The 13,017-nt window shown below is 40.9% G+C and overlaps 2 protein-coding genes across 10 annotated transcripts in view; both read left to right on the forward strand.

Annotated features, from left to right (window-relative positions):
- Window positions 1-2,551, forward strand: part of LOC127595577 (ankyrin repeat and SAM domain-containing protein 1A-like) — a 58,615-nt gene extending 56,064 nt beyond the window's left edge. For 7 of the 8 annotated variants that reach the window (XM_052057175.1, XM_052057176.1, XM_052057178.1 and 4 more), the window contains one exon: window positions 397-2,551. In XM_052057175.1, coding sequence (XP_051913135.1) covers window positions 397-513 — 117 coding nt within the window. In that variant the 3' untranslated portion in view covers window positions 514-2,551. The remainder of the gene's footprint in view (window positions 1-396) is intronic. The other variant, XM_052057177.1, reaches the window with a different exon arrangement.
- Window positions 1,889-13,017, forward strand: LOC127595602 (specifically androgen-regulated gene protein-like). 2 transcript variants are annotated; one of them, XM_052057224.1, is made up of 6 exons: window positions 1,889-1,994; window positions 3,523-3,614; window positions 7,889-8,028; window positions 9,208-9,370; window positions 9,464-9,557; window positions 9,849-13,017. In XM_052057224.1, the coding sequence occupies exons 3-6, from the start codon at window positions 7,924-7,926 to the stop codon at window positions 10,885-10,887; spliced, it is 1,401 nt and encodes a 466-aa protein (XP_051913184.1). In that variant the 5' UTR covers window positions 1,889-1,994; window positions 3,523-3,614; window positions 7,889-7,923; the 3' UTR covers window positions 10,888-13,017. The 2 variants fall into 2 exon arrangements, with proteins under 2 accessions (XP_051913184.1, XP_051913183.1); XM_052057223.1 differs by having other exon boundaries at window positions 9,464-13,017.

Consider the following 13,017-nt stretch of genomic DNA (forward strand, 5'->3'; position numbering starts at 1 on the left):
CTCCTTCAGCCAGAGACTGTTACACCCGCGCTGCAAGAAGGAGAGATACAGACGCTCGTTCCTACCGACTACTGTCAGGCTGCTGAATAAAAAATAACAATAATAATAATAATAATTAAATGATGTGAACGACAATTGTAAATAGCACTGCGATTTATCCATTTTGTGTTTATATTGCACTTAATTGAACGGTGTTTGTTGTTGTTTTTTTTTCTTCTTTCTTCTTTCTACCTACATTCTTGCTGCTGGAGCCTGTAAATTTCCCCAGTGTGGGACAAATAAAGGATATCTTATTTGCCCCGCAGGGATAAATATATTTCAGGAATCGGAGTCTCAATAAACTCATTATGCAAAGAGTAGGATAAATGCGTATTGTCATCTAATTTGTTTTTCTAGGGCGCCCTTTTGGAACAGGAGGGAGATTCCCAGTCACAGAGCGGTGCCACGTGGCTCGTGGATCCCAATGAACCAAAGCGTACAATCAGCACTAAGTATGAGACCACCATATTCTGAGTGGACCCCCCACCTTCCCCTCTTCCTGACATCTGAACTTGCGCCTGGTCTCAATTTTTCTCCTTCCCATTGCCCTTCATGTGCCTTTCACTGCAACTCCATCGACCCTCCCAATCATTCCTTTAACACTTGTAGCAGTCTGATGTTATAATTCCTCTTCCAGCTGGTATTATTTCCACTGCCAGCCTGCCAATCACCTTCACTGCTCGTTGCCTCTGTTTACCTTGTATGCTCCTTGAACTCGCTACAAGACACCGTCACCCTGTTCCCTCCAAGCCCCAGTCATGAATCTCACTATTGACTCTTGGTGATAAGAGGTTTATTTTCCCGGTACTTTTCCTGCTCTGCTAGGGGACGGCCACTCTGAGGCTTTTCACTCCTGACACCCATCGCTTTCCCACAGCTGAGAGGCTGCACACATCTTGCACATGGATGCCGCAGTCCTGTTATTATTATTATTGTTTTTTAATGTATCACTGGGCTTGAACTATTCTGTCTGCTTTACTTTCAGCAGTTAATATAAATCCAAAGGAGGGAAACATCCCAAAACACTGTGATATGGTCATGTAGCTTAGCATTGAAGCACTTTTACATACTCCCCAAGTCAAATGTATCTTCCCGTGTTTTGGCCTTATTTGAAAATGGGAAAGGGGGGAGGGGGTGCTACATCACTCTGTTAATGTCTTTTAGTCCAGTTAGTTTTACTATATTTTAACTGGGTGCATGTGTCATCTTCCCTGTAGCTAAACATGGCTGCCAGCCAGTATTCAAGGACAACCCTTTTGAATGATGGGTAGGATGTTATGTTTTTTGGGCGGAGAAAGGAGTATTCCCGAACCACCACCACTCTGGAGAGCGGGGGTTGTTGGTCCGACATCACAGCGTCCTTCACTTCAGTTTCACTTCCTGCCCATCTCATAACGTACAGAGGGCATCTATGATCTCCTAAAAGTGAGGAGTATCTTGTGGGTTTGTGTGTGTTTTTAAGATACAAAAGTAAGTCATAATTTAATTTGTCCTTTATCATCTCATCCTCAACATGTGTAACTGTGATCAGCAATCTTGTACGGAGTGGTTTCTTTATTTTAACCAAACTAAATTTACCAGAGGTAACACTACAAAGACTGTTTTCTCGATATGTAACCGGGTGCAGCTTTGGCATTTGACCTTGTTGCCATGTATTGTGATTTCATAGGACAGTTGTCCTCATGCAGCAACTTACTTTGTCTCCGTGCTCCTTTGTCCAATTAATCCTGTGTGATTATTCACCAAACCTGCCATGCAGGATGGTACTTCTTTGACTTTTTTTTGTTTTGTTTTGTTTGCTGCAGTGCAAAAATAAATTAAGGAGAATACTTTTCTCACTGTTAATGGTACTGTACTTGCTGGCCAGCTGATGAATATACAATAATATCTATATCAACTTGGGTGCACTTGACAGTGCAGTACATAGATAAGCGCATCCAAGAAATCAGCCATAAGTGAGTCATATCCATATTTCTTGTGTTCACTGAGAAATGCATAAAAAGCTTTCTTTTCAAAGTGGCTGTACTCGTTTATGTTGAGCACTGTACACTCGTTTGGTACGTCGTCAGACCAGTGGGGATAAATTTATGGTACACTGTCTTGAACACGCTAATGAGGGCCCCTTCAGCCATAAGCATGGTCCCATTTTGCCTTTGCACGCCACTGAGGCGAAGAATAAATATTTTGGGACAAATTTGATGCAAAACATTCTACATGAAACTAGTGGTCTTTATTTTGATACTTGAATGATTTTTGCTTTTATAGATCTCTATACAGTATGTATGTATGTATGTACAGTATGTATGTTTGTAATTTTTGACTTATGTCAAAAGAGATTAAAAGGACTATGTCTTATAAAGTTACACATATCGTAAACACCCTGCATGAGGCTGAGGGAACACGAGGAACCTCACTTCAGAAAAAAAAAGATTGTAAATAATCTTGGGCTTCCCGTTTTTTTAATGATTATTTTCATAATTGTCCAATTAATAAATTGCGCAGTTTGAGAGTTTGTCCTTGTTTGTCTTTATTCATAATAGTCATTTTTATGATGATGTTGAATGGGCCTTGGATTTATTTTATTTTATATTATTAGAGTCAGGGGCAGAGACAACCAATGGTTTAATGAATTAGAGAATGGAAAAAAGAAACAAATGAGAAATTTTGCTGAAATTATTTGTTTGGTTTAACTATTATATAATATCCAGATGGAGCACCCTGATACCCTGAGGTGTAAATGTGAGCGCGGACGGTTGTTCGTCTATGCATGCACTCCGATTGGCTGGCAACGAGTTCAGGGTGCACTCCGCCGACTACCCAAAAGACAGCTGGGATATGCTCTAGCATGCCCACGACCCTTAAGAGGATGAGCGAATTAGAAAATGAATCGATTGGGGGAAAAATAAATTTAAAAAAAACAAAACGGCAGTTAAGCACACCATTGACAAAAACGGAGCATGGTAGAACTGGTTTTTCACTTGCACCAACCGATTTGAATTAACCTTAAGGCACCCTAAATTTAGAATTACACCCACCATTCAATATTTTAAAATCAACACTGAAGGTGGTGTAGCACTGTCCTCCGAATATTAAGAAACAGTGCTTTGTTTGATGCCGTCAAATTTGACAACGCACCTCAAAGTACACCTCCAATAATTTTGTGGCATACGAGGGCAACTAACTGCTAGTAGACAATTATAACACCCCTCGTAAAGTTATACTATTTGGTTTCATTCAACGAGTTGCCTCTAAATGTGGAGGGAAAACAACAGCTGGAATCAAAATAAATACTCCAACAGTTTGGCATACATCAACAGGATGACATGAAACACTTGCTGTGTTTCTTGTTAGGAGTTTATTTATACACCATTCAGTTCCAGCAGTAGTCAGTTTGCTTAATTGTCTCCACGTGACCACATGTGCAGAGTCGGATTGGTTTAGCACAGGACAGTTGAACCCAAAGTGCCCCACCCTTTTTCTCAGCTTCAGTGGAGGCAGGACGCACAACCTCAGAGATGGGATGACACCCACACACAGTTCACCTCAACCTGCCAACATTCATGTCCAACTGTCTGGTGAGTTATGTGAGTTAATCGCAACTTGATGTGTTCATCTCTTCCCTCCTTTACTTATGTCCTTCCACTGAATCAGTTTGTCTTTAAAAACTTTTTTTTTAATGTTTCCTGAGAATGTTAGTTGGGGTTTTTTTTATCTCAACACGACGCTCCCCACATAGTCTGCAGCACTTCCTGGTTTCTCTCTCTCTCTCTTTGAGTCCAAATGACAATTGAAAACATTCGTAATGATCGTTTAATGCAAAATAGAAATGGTTTTCTTGTGAGGGACCCACTGTAGCTTGTGTAATCATTGGTTATCATGCTTAAAGGCTGAGTTAAGGAATCTACGTACTGCAAATATTTGCCAATGAAAGCCTGTAAGGGGAAAGTGTACTTAGTTTAAACATTAAACAACGCTTCTGTGTTACACAATTTATGTTTAAGTTAATCATTACATTGAATGCAATTGTACCATATTGTTACACCCATACCATGCTATCACACCGAGAATTATTGTTTGAAACGCGCATTGAAATACATTTGGCTGACTGATCCACTTAAATGTTTCATGTACCTCGAGTGCAACGCCCAGTAACTGCACATATCAGCGCTCACTTTAATGTCCCAGTTGTCATGAAGGTATTTGAGCAAGCTAAGTGACATTCCACTCACGACTTCATTCTGTCACAGCTGTGGGTGCACCCTGCGAGTTTCCTTCCTGAGCGCACAGGTGTTGGCTGCTTTGAGGTGCTGAACTTTCTCCCTTCATTCTGCAGATTGTCTTCATGGGAGGGATAGTAATTTGCTGACAGAAAAAATAAGGAGTGAATTAGTATTTTGGATTGCATAATGTTTGCTTGAAATGAACCAATGCGTTAGGCCTGGTTGCTTCTCTGAACGTATGTACAGTGCAGTGAAAACGTATTTACCCCCTTCCTGATTTCTGTGTTCTTTGCAGATTTATCACGCATAAAGATTTCAATTCATGAAACCAATTTTAACGTTGCACAGAGACAGCTCAAGGAAATACAAAATGCAGTTTCTCAATGCCAATTTATTAAGGCACAAAAAAAAATCCGAAATTACCTGTTCCTGTGTGGAAAAGTAATTGCTCCCTGAACCTTTAAATGGCCTGTGCCACCCTTGGCGGCAACAACTGAAATCAAGCATTTGCAATAATTGGTGATGAGTCTTCCACATTGCTGTGGAGGAATTTTTTGCCCACTCTTCTTTGCGGAATTGCTTCTATTACGCCATATTGGAGGGTTTTCTAGCATGAACTGCCCGTTTAAGGTCACATCACAGCATCTCAATTGGATTCATACCCAGATTTTGACTTGGCCACTTTTATTTTTTGAGCCAGTCACAGATGAACTCACCAGTGTGTCTCAGATCGTTTTCCTGCTGTATGATCTAAGAATGTTTGCGTTTGAGGGTACAAACTGATGGTTTGACGTTCTCCTTCAGGATTTTCTGGAAGAGAGCAGAATTCATTATCCCATCAATCAAAGCAGGTTGTCTTGGTCCTGTGGTAGTAAAGTAGCCCTAGACCATCACACTGCAACCACCATGCTTCATTGTTGGTATCATGTTCTTTATCATCAAATGCTGTGCCATTTATACTCCAGACGTAACTTTTTCAATTTTTGACTCATTAATCCACAGCCTTTCCAAAGGTTTTTAGGGTTATCGAGGCAAACTGGAGTTTTTTGGATGGTGTTCAAGGTTCTTTTGCAATCTCCCGAATGAGTCGCTGTTGCACTCTTGGAGTAATTTTAGCTGGTTGACCACTGTTGTCGACCACTCCTATTCACAGTTTTCTCCATTTGTAGATAATGGCTCTGACGGTGGTTAGCTGTAGCCCCAGATTCTTGGAAATGGCCTTGTAACCTTTTCCAGACTGATAGATTTCAATAACTTTTTAAATTATTATTATTTCTTCAGAGCGTGGCACGATGTGTCTGTTTCTTGAGATCTGGTAGCCTACTTTACTTTGTCTGACAGATTCCATTTATGTGATTTCTTGATCCAACAAATGCGTTGCTTCGGTGTTGCCTGTGAAATTTAACTCGTTTTCCCAAAGCAGGAGTTAGCCAGTCACTTTGTGATTTAACAAAGGGGGTGCAATTGCTTTTTCACCTAAAGCCTAATAGGTTTTAATTTTTGTACCTATTTGCTAAATGAAATCATCACTTAGGAGTTGCATTTCCTTCTCTATGTGATATTAAAATTGGTTTGATGAACAGAAACCTTTCTCTGTGATGAATATGCAAAGAACACATGTGTGTGTGTGTGTGTGTGTGTGTGTGTGTGTGTGTGGGTAGATGTGGAATGATTTGATTTTGAAGGTCCTCCTACAAATAACTGCATATTTCTTTCAACTTTGTTGGTAAAGCAGTGATGATTTAATACAAAACTGACCTTAATGCTTCAAACTCGCATTGATTGTACACTGTAATAAAAATAACTTTCTTTTTCGTTGTCAGGGTGACCCTGGAGCAACCACTTTAATGGTCTGTAATATTGATGGACAGGCCAGAATACAGTACCTGATGTTGTTACACTAACTTTCTGTGAAAGCTACAATTATGAGTTAACTGCAGTTCTTGTACAAAATTGGCTGCGCACTAATTTTTTTAAGTGGTACAGGCACACAGGTACCTGTAATAATGTTTTCTTCTATTTCTTTCTACAAAATTCAAATGCGATTCTTCCTGAAATTATTTTCTTAATTTGGTGATTTGAGGTGTAAACATAGAAGCCCCAACACCTTTGAAGGAGGGATATAGTGTAAAATGTAAATTAAAAACAGAATACAATTATTTACAACTCCCTTTCAACTTCTATTCAACTGAATACACTACAAAGACAAGATATTTGGTTCAACCTGAAGAACATTCTTGTTTTTTGTTTGTGTTTCAAATATTCTCTCATTTTAAATTTGACGCCTGCAACACGTTCCACAAAAGATGGGGCAGGGGTAACAAAAGCCTGGAAAAGTTGAGGAATGCTCAAAAAACACCTGTTTGGCACACTCCACAGGGGATCCCCAAAAGTCTCAGTTGTTCACCAGCAAGGATGAGGTTAACTTCACCACTTTGTGAATACTACATGAGCAAATGGTACAGTTTAAGAATGTTTATCAATGCACAAAATGCAAGAAATGTAGGGTTTTCATTATCCACGGTCCATCAATAAATTGTGAGAATCTGCAGATTTATCAAACTTCAAAAGCCAGCATCTGTGGCACTTTGGAGTTCTGCTCATGGCACGGCTAATTGGCACATTTGTGTAGGCACCATTCATGGTGAAGGCTACATAGAGGTTTTGGAGAAACATCTGCTGCCATACAAGCAAATTCTATTGCAGGGACATTCCTGCTTATTTCAGCAAGACAATGCCAAGTCACACTGCATGTGTTACAACAACGTGGCTTCATTGAAAAAGAGTGCCAGCATTCCAGACCTGTCTCTCTTTGAAGATCTGTGACCCATGATGAACCGCAAACTACGACAGGGGAAATCTGGAGAGTTGAGCGCCTCAAGCGAGAATGCGAAAGAATTATGCCTAAAATGTTCAAATGTCAGTGTCTGCAGTCACCAAGTGCTCATTGAGTGTTTTTAAAGGTTGTGGTAAACATGCCCACGTCCCAGCTTTTTTTTTTTTTTTTAATGAATGTGTTGCAGCCATCAAATAAAAAATGAGTGGCGAACAAAAACGGTAATCCGTTGGAACAAATCTTGCCTTTGCTCTGTATTCAATTGCCTCTCGGTTGAAAATAATTTGCGAATCATTGCATTCTGTTTGTAGTCACGTCATTGAGAATAATCATGACTGACAGATAATTGTACAAATGATCATTTCCTCCTCCCATACAAGCCACTCATCGTAACTGACTCGCCCCGTGCTATTCTAGTTCCAAAATCAGGGGTCTGGACAGCTGGCTTTTTTTTTCCCCTTCCTTCATGGGCCCCCCTGATGACGTCTGGGCCCAGGTGTATGCACTGGTTGCACTTTCAATATTTACGCCAAAGCATTCTTCATAACATCCTTAAATCATTAAATTTGGGTTTAGTAAAACAACTCACAACGACATCAGTACATATACAGTGTCTGATCATTGTTGATTGCTCTTCATAGCGTTAATGGGAAATGCCATTACCCAGGATGCCCGTATACGGTGAGCCCGGGAACAAAAAACACCTGTGCTACTACTAAAACTGTTCTGTTAACATAGACGGACCCTGTAGTACTGGACCAATTTTTTTCTTTCATTTTCTCCATTTCCACAGCTTGATGAACTACCCACAAGCCTCTTCCCAGTGCAATGTCGACGGGTGATACGATGAAGGATGTTGTCGCTTTCGCATGCTTGAGAAGCAAGGAGAGCAGTGGAAGCCATGACAGTGTGATCAGCATGAACTCAGGCTTTGTGAGTCAATCATCTCCTCTCCAGAGGGCTTGTGTATCTGATATTTTTTGACTCGAGCCATTATCTCTGTTCATGTGCACAGAAGTCAAACTACCTTCCATTTCATTCGACTTCAGTACGGCACGCAATAGATGACATCAGTGTTATAATAGTTGGTTATTTTTCGTTCTATACAAAATACAGCTAGGTAGTTTTAATTAGTTTTTAGAGTGGGGTTGTTTTTGTTTGTTTTTTCAAAAAAGAAAACACATTTTAGTTTAGTTTTTATTCGTTTGATTATTAATATTGGCTTGGTTTCAGATATGGTTCAAGACATAGCAAAGGTAATGTAGTACTATGTAGTAAACTACAATTCCCAAACGATTGTTCAGCCTTCCTTCTCCTGTACGGAGGCAATGTCAAAATTAATGTTTAAAATGAACCCTAAATCTGATTTATGACATGAATTGATAAATACAATAATGAAATAATTATACAGTGGCTGTTTTTAGCTCAAAAACGGAACCAAAATATGCAGATAAACCTCCAATATGTGTATACCCCAAAAATCAGGAGTTCCCTCACAAAATTTCAAACTAATAAATGAACACAAGATATTTAATTATTTTTTGGAGGGGGAAAAGAATTGCTGAACTGCAAGTATGCACTCCACTGTAGTTTTATGATTTTAAAATGTAGATTCAATTAATTAATACAGTATCATTAAGCACACGAATAGTCATTTTTATGAATAGGAATATTTTTTTCAATTTTAGATCTAGTTATTTAGTGACTTATCATGAACTATAATCATCTTGCATCACATACAGACACATGTCGTCTGGCCCCTTGTGGTATTGAATTGCGTTGTTGTCCATGGTTAACCCAATTAGACCATGAAGACCATCCAATTTAACAATTTTTTTAGGATTAAATGGTCAAAGAGGGTCTTCTGGGATTTCGCTGGTTCTACAAAGTGTAAAAGTATGAAGAAACACAAGCAACAAAAAATAAAACATGGTATGGTATTCTTTCGTTCCCGTCTAGTTGTTAGAACATCAAAAGATCTTAACTACATTGTGGTTCCTCTCATTTCTCGGTGACATTCAGGATGATAATGATGAAAAAGAGAGCGAGAGAGGCAAGGAGAGGTCAAGAGAGAAAGAGATGTGTCCAACGCTAAGGTATATTTGTCTGCAGAGTGAGGACAGCATGGAACACTTATCTGCTGAGGAGAGGGCATGCATCATGTATCTGGAGCAGACCATTGAAGCATTGGAGGTGCAGGAGGACAGCGGACTATCGAATGACGAACCAGACTCTAGACGCCCTCCAGAGAATATGGGTCTAAATAAAGTCAATGGTATATAAGAAAATGATCTCTGTTCGTGGACAAGATGTTTGCTTGTTTATTTATTGTCATCTGAGTCGTTTGCACTGTGCTTTTGTCTTGTAGCTATTTCCAGATTGGACTTCAAGACCAGAATGGATCAGCGATCGGAGACCTTGACCACTCTGCTGGGTGGCTTTCCCGTTGGCAAGAAACCTGTGTACATATCAGTAACTGAAGAAAACATAGCGGGGCATAATCTTTGGAATCAAACCTGTGAACCAAACTTCACCACTGCTCCTAAAGCCAGCACAGAAGCACTTAAAGCATCTATGACGGTCATATCACCACCTCAAGTTCTGGTTACTGACTCGGTCCCTGGCCTCAGCAAATCACTCGATGCGCATACTGAAGGACTGGGTTTACCAACCATTGACGACTCTCCAAACATAATCCCTTACATTACTCCTGACTTAGACCTCGGTCTGATCCCACCACCATCTGCTTTCAGGGATGATCCGGGACTTTACCCAGAGCCCGACCCAGAGCCCGATCCAGAGCCTGACAGCATCAAAGCCTCCCCTCACGACAACAGCAGCAGGCCAGTCTCTATTGACTTGAAGCGGCTATATCAGAGAGCCTTGGAGAAGAGGCCACCAGTTAGCCCCCCTGCTAACAAGAAAACTACAGACAAGCTCGATATCAAAGCTCATCAGAGTCCCCTCGCCTTGGAGTCTCTTCTACCAATGAACCTTCATCCTGAAGCCAAAGAGCCCCAAAGCCCACCCTCTGTGGCCCCTAAACCCAAAAGGCTTTCATTCCACTCACTCTACCAAACACAAACGGAAGTACCTAATACGCCAAATGGGAACAGCGACCGACAACCGCTGAACCAGGAGAGAATCCACCTTGAGGCCCTCCAGAAGATTGGGCTGCTTAAAGGTTCTGTGACTGATCCAGGCCCCACGGCGAGTCATAAACTTTCCCCGCAAACACGAAGGTCATGGGTACCTCTTCCAGCTCCGAGCAGTCCGACACTCCCGAGTCCATCCAATTTAACACCATCGTATCGCTTCATAAGCAGTGCTTCCCCTGGCTCCTTCTCGACTGCCTCGGAAAGGCCGTCTGTCTCCACTGCCTTCAGTGACCATGGCAGACCTTGCTCGTTAGGCCGGGAACAATCTTCTGTGAACAATATTTTAGCGAGTTCAAAGTATACTCAATTAAAATCGCCTTCTCTCACATCATCAGACCTGGTCAAGCAGTTAACCAAGGTTACAGGTTCCCGGTCAGGTGCCATGGAGCACACCGGGCTCCGCCTAAGCCGCCCTGTAGATCATCATGAAAGAATTAGTGTTGAGCGGTGCCTCAATCATGCCACCAGCCCTGACATTCGGCGACGTGTCTCCTCCTCTTCTGCCCTGCAGCACTCGAGAGACTCTCACAAGCTGCCTCGGCCGCATGGAATCAGTGTACTAATCCCCCCTCGAGATGCAAATGGAATGGACCGCCGTGATGCCCTGAAGAAACTCGGACTGATTAGGGACTAAGATGAGCCAGGCACCCACTCAAAATACCATGAAGTTCTTACACATAATTAATGACCTGTAAATAAATACAGACAAACATTCCCATCTTATGTTCAAAGCTGCAGGAAGCCGGTGTATTTCTCAATGGATATCCTGTGTTGATCAACATCTCGATATTATACAGTGGACCCCCACATATTCTCGATTTGGCACCTGCAGATTTAGTTGGTTTTTTTTGTTTGTTTATTTGTTTTTTCGCCTTTTAAAAATATTTATGTATTTTATTATTTATTTGCTTTTGGCGGGGAGCCAATCATTTATAGTGGTATTCTCCACTGAGTCATTTTTTTTGGGGGGGGGGTGAAAAAAAAGTTGAAATGCATCAGAATTCGAGGATTTTCGCTGTCTGTGTGGCGGCCTGCTCCCTGTCCCCAGTGAATAGTTGGGGGGGGGGGGGGGGGGGGTTCCACTGTACTGTGTACATTTACATATCCACTTAGAGTACCTTATAAGCTGCCTCATTAGCCTTTATTGCAGACATGCACACTATTGCACTCAGTATATCTCCTAAAACTGTCAGTTAAGCACTCAAAATTCATGTTTAAATCTTAGAAAGAGAATACATTACATTATCCTGATAAAGGAAATGACGGATGTCTGTTACTATCTATTTTATGCCTCTGCTGACGGCAGGAATTTTGGCAACATGCATCATTTTCATTTTTAAGATACCACATTGAGGCACTTGGCAGGATATGAAGTCAAACAGCAGGAAGGTGGTGATTAAAAAAAAACTATGTTCTGCATTGCTTGTCCCTCCCTTTTGTGACACAAGTGCAAAGATTTTACAATAGCTGCAAGGGGATACGAATGTCAGATGTTGCCTGTAAATAATTCTTGTCTTCATTGTAGTTCTGGAGTGTCACCATCAGCTGTGTCGGTGGCTTTAGAGTTGATCAGAAAAGTGTCATTATACAGATTCACTTTGACGTGCATTTGAAATAGGACATATTTTGTGTGATTAAGATTCTGGGTGTGACTGTTCGTTTGTCTATAAGTGCCCTGCAATTGGTTGGCAAACAATTAAGGGTGTCCTCAGCCTCCTGCCTGAAGACGCCTGTGATAGGTCCCAGACCCCCTACCCTCATGAGGATAAGCAGATCAGATAATGGATGGATGGAAATCTATTTATGTCGTGTCACGTCATACACTGAGGCACATGTCGCCGCCTCGCCTCCAGCACAACACTTATCTAATGTGAAGTTGCGAGAACTGGTGCAACCCGTTTTTTTTTTTTTGTCTTATACTTTTACTTCCTTGCCATGTACGGCACGTTGACAAGCTGCGTGTCTGTCTAAATAACATGCCTGACGAAATATTAACTTTGGGTTTGTGTATTTGGATGTAATGGAGCTTAAGAACAAGTTGTGTTTTTAAATTCTTAACAAGGCACGCTAAGGTAACTTAGCCAGTAGGATACTGTGAACTTGGCCTAAACTTTTTTTCACAACCTTTATAGAGCCAAGGCATATATTTTAAGTTCGAAATATTTTTTTGATCAATGAAATGAAATGTTATCATTCGTAAGAGCTCTCACGGCACGCTGGTTGGGAATCACTGGTAAACAAATGTTCATTTAAAAACAAATACATAAAATAATGCTGGCCACTAGAGGGCGGTCCTGATTCAAACATGATCCAGCGCCACTTGATAAAAGAGTTGATGAGAGCCAAAATGTTGGACAAACCAAATTTAAACTACACTGTTGCCTACTTAACCCAACAATCTATTGAGACAGCAATAAAACATGCTCATATTCTCTCCGTTTTCATTTTAGTGCACGTTGTTATAGTGTATGACTGTGTGAAAGAGATCAACCTTGTTTTACTCATTACTCAGAAAAAAACCCCCAGCAGACTATATCATTTGAATTTGTTCAAACATAATCCCGCACTTCACCACTTCTCCAACATACAGATATAAGGGCATTGTCATGAAAAGTGTGTTTTAATATTTGCAACGAAATTGCATTAGCATACACGTCACGAAAGAGCCACAGGAAATGTTAGCAAATTGTTCTCCTCAACAGTGTGAAAGTAATTGTCTGGATCTTTACTGCTGATCATTAAACTCTGAGCGAACAATGCAAAA

Source organism: Hippocampus zosterae, chromosome 2 (genome assembly GCF_025434085.1).
Source record: "Hippocampus zosterae strain Florida chromosome 2, ASM2543408v3, whole genome shotgun sequence".
Lineage (NCBI taxonomy): Eukaryota > Metazoa > Chordata > Actinopteri > Syngnathiformes > Syngnathidae > Hippocampus > Hippocampus zosterae.

Bases quoted from the DNA above. Each gene is read 5' to 3' on its own strand.
- LOC127595602 (XM_052057223.1), top strand. From the start codon at position 7,924: ATGTCGACGGGTGATACGATGAAGGATGTTGTCGCTTTCGCATGCTTG. The intron at 8,029-9,207 runs GTGAGTCAATCA...ATTTGTCTGCAG, and splicing joins TCAGCATGAACTCAGGCTTT to AGTGAGGACAGCATGGAACA. The intron at 9,371-9,463 runs GTATATAAGAAA...TTTGTCTTGTAG, and splicing joins GGGTCTAAATAAAGTCAATG to CTATTTCCAGATTGGACTTC.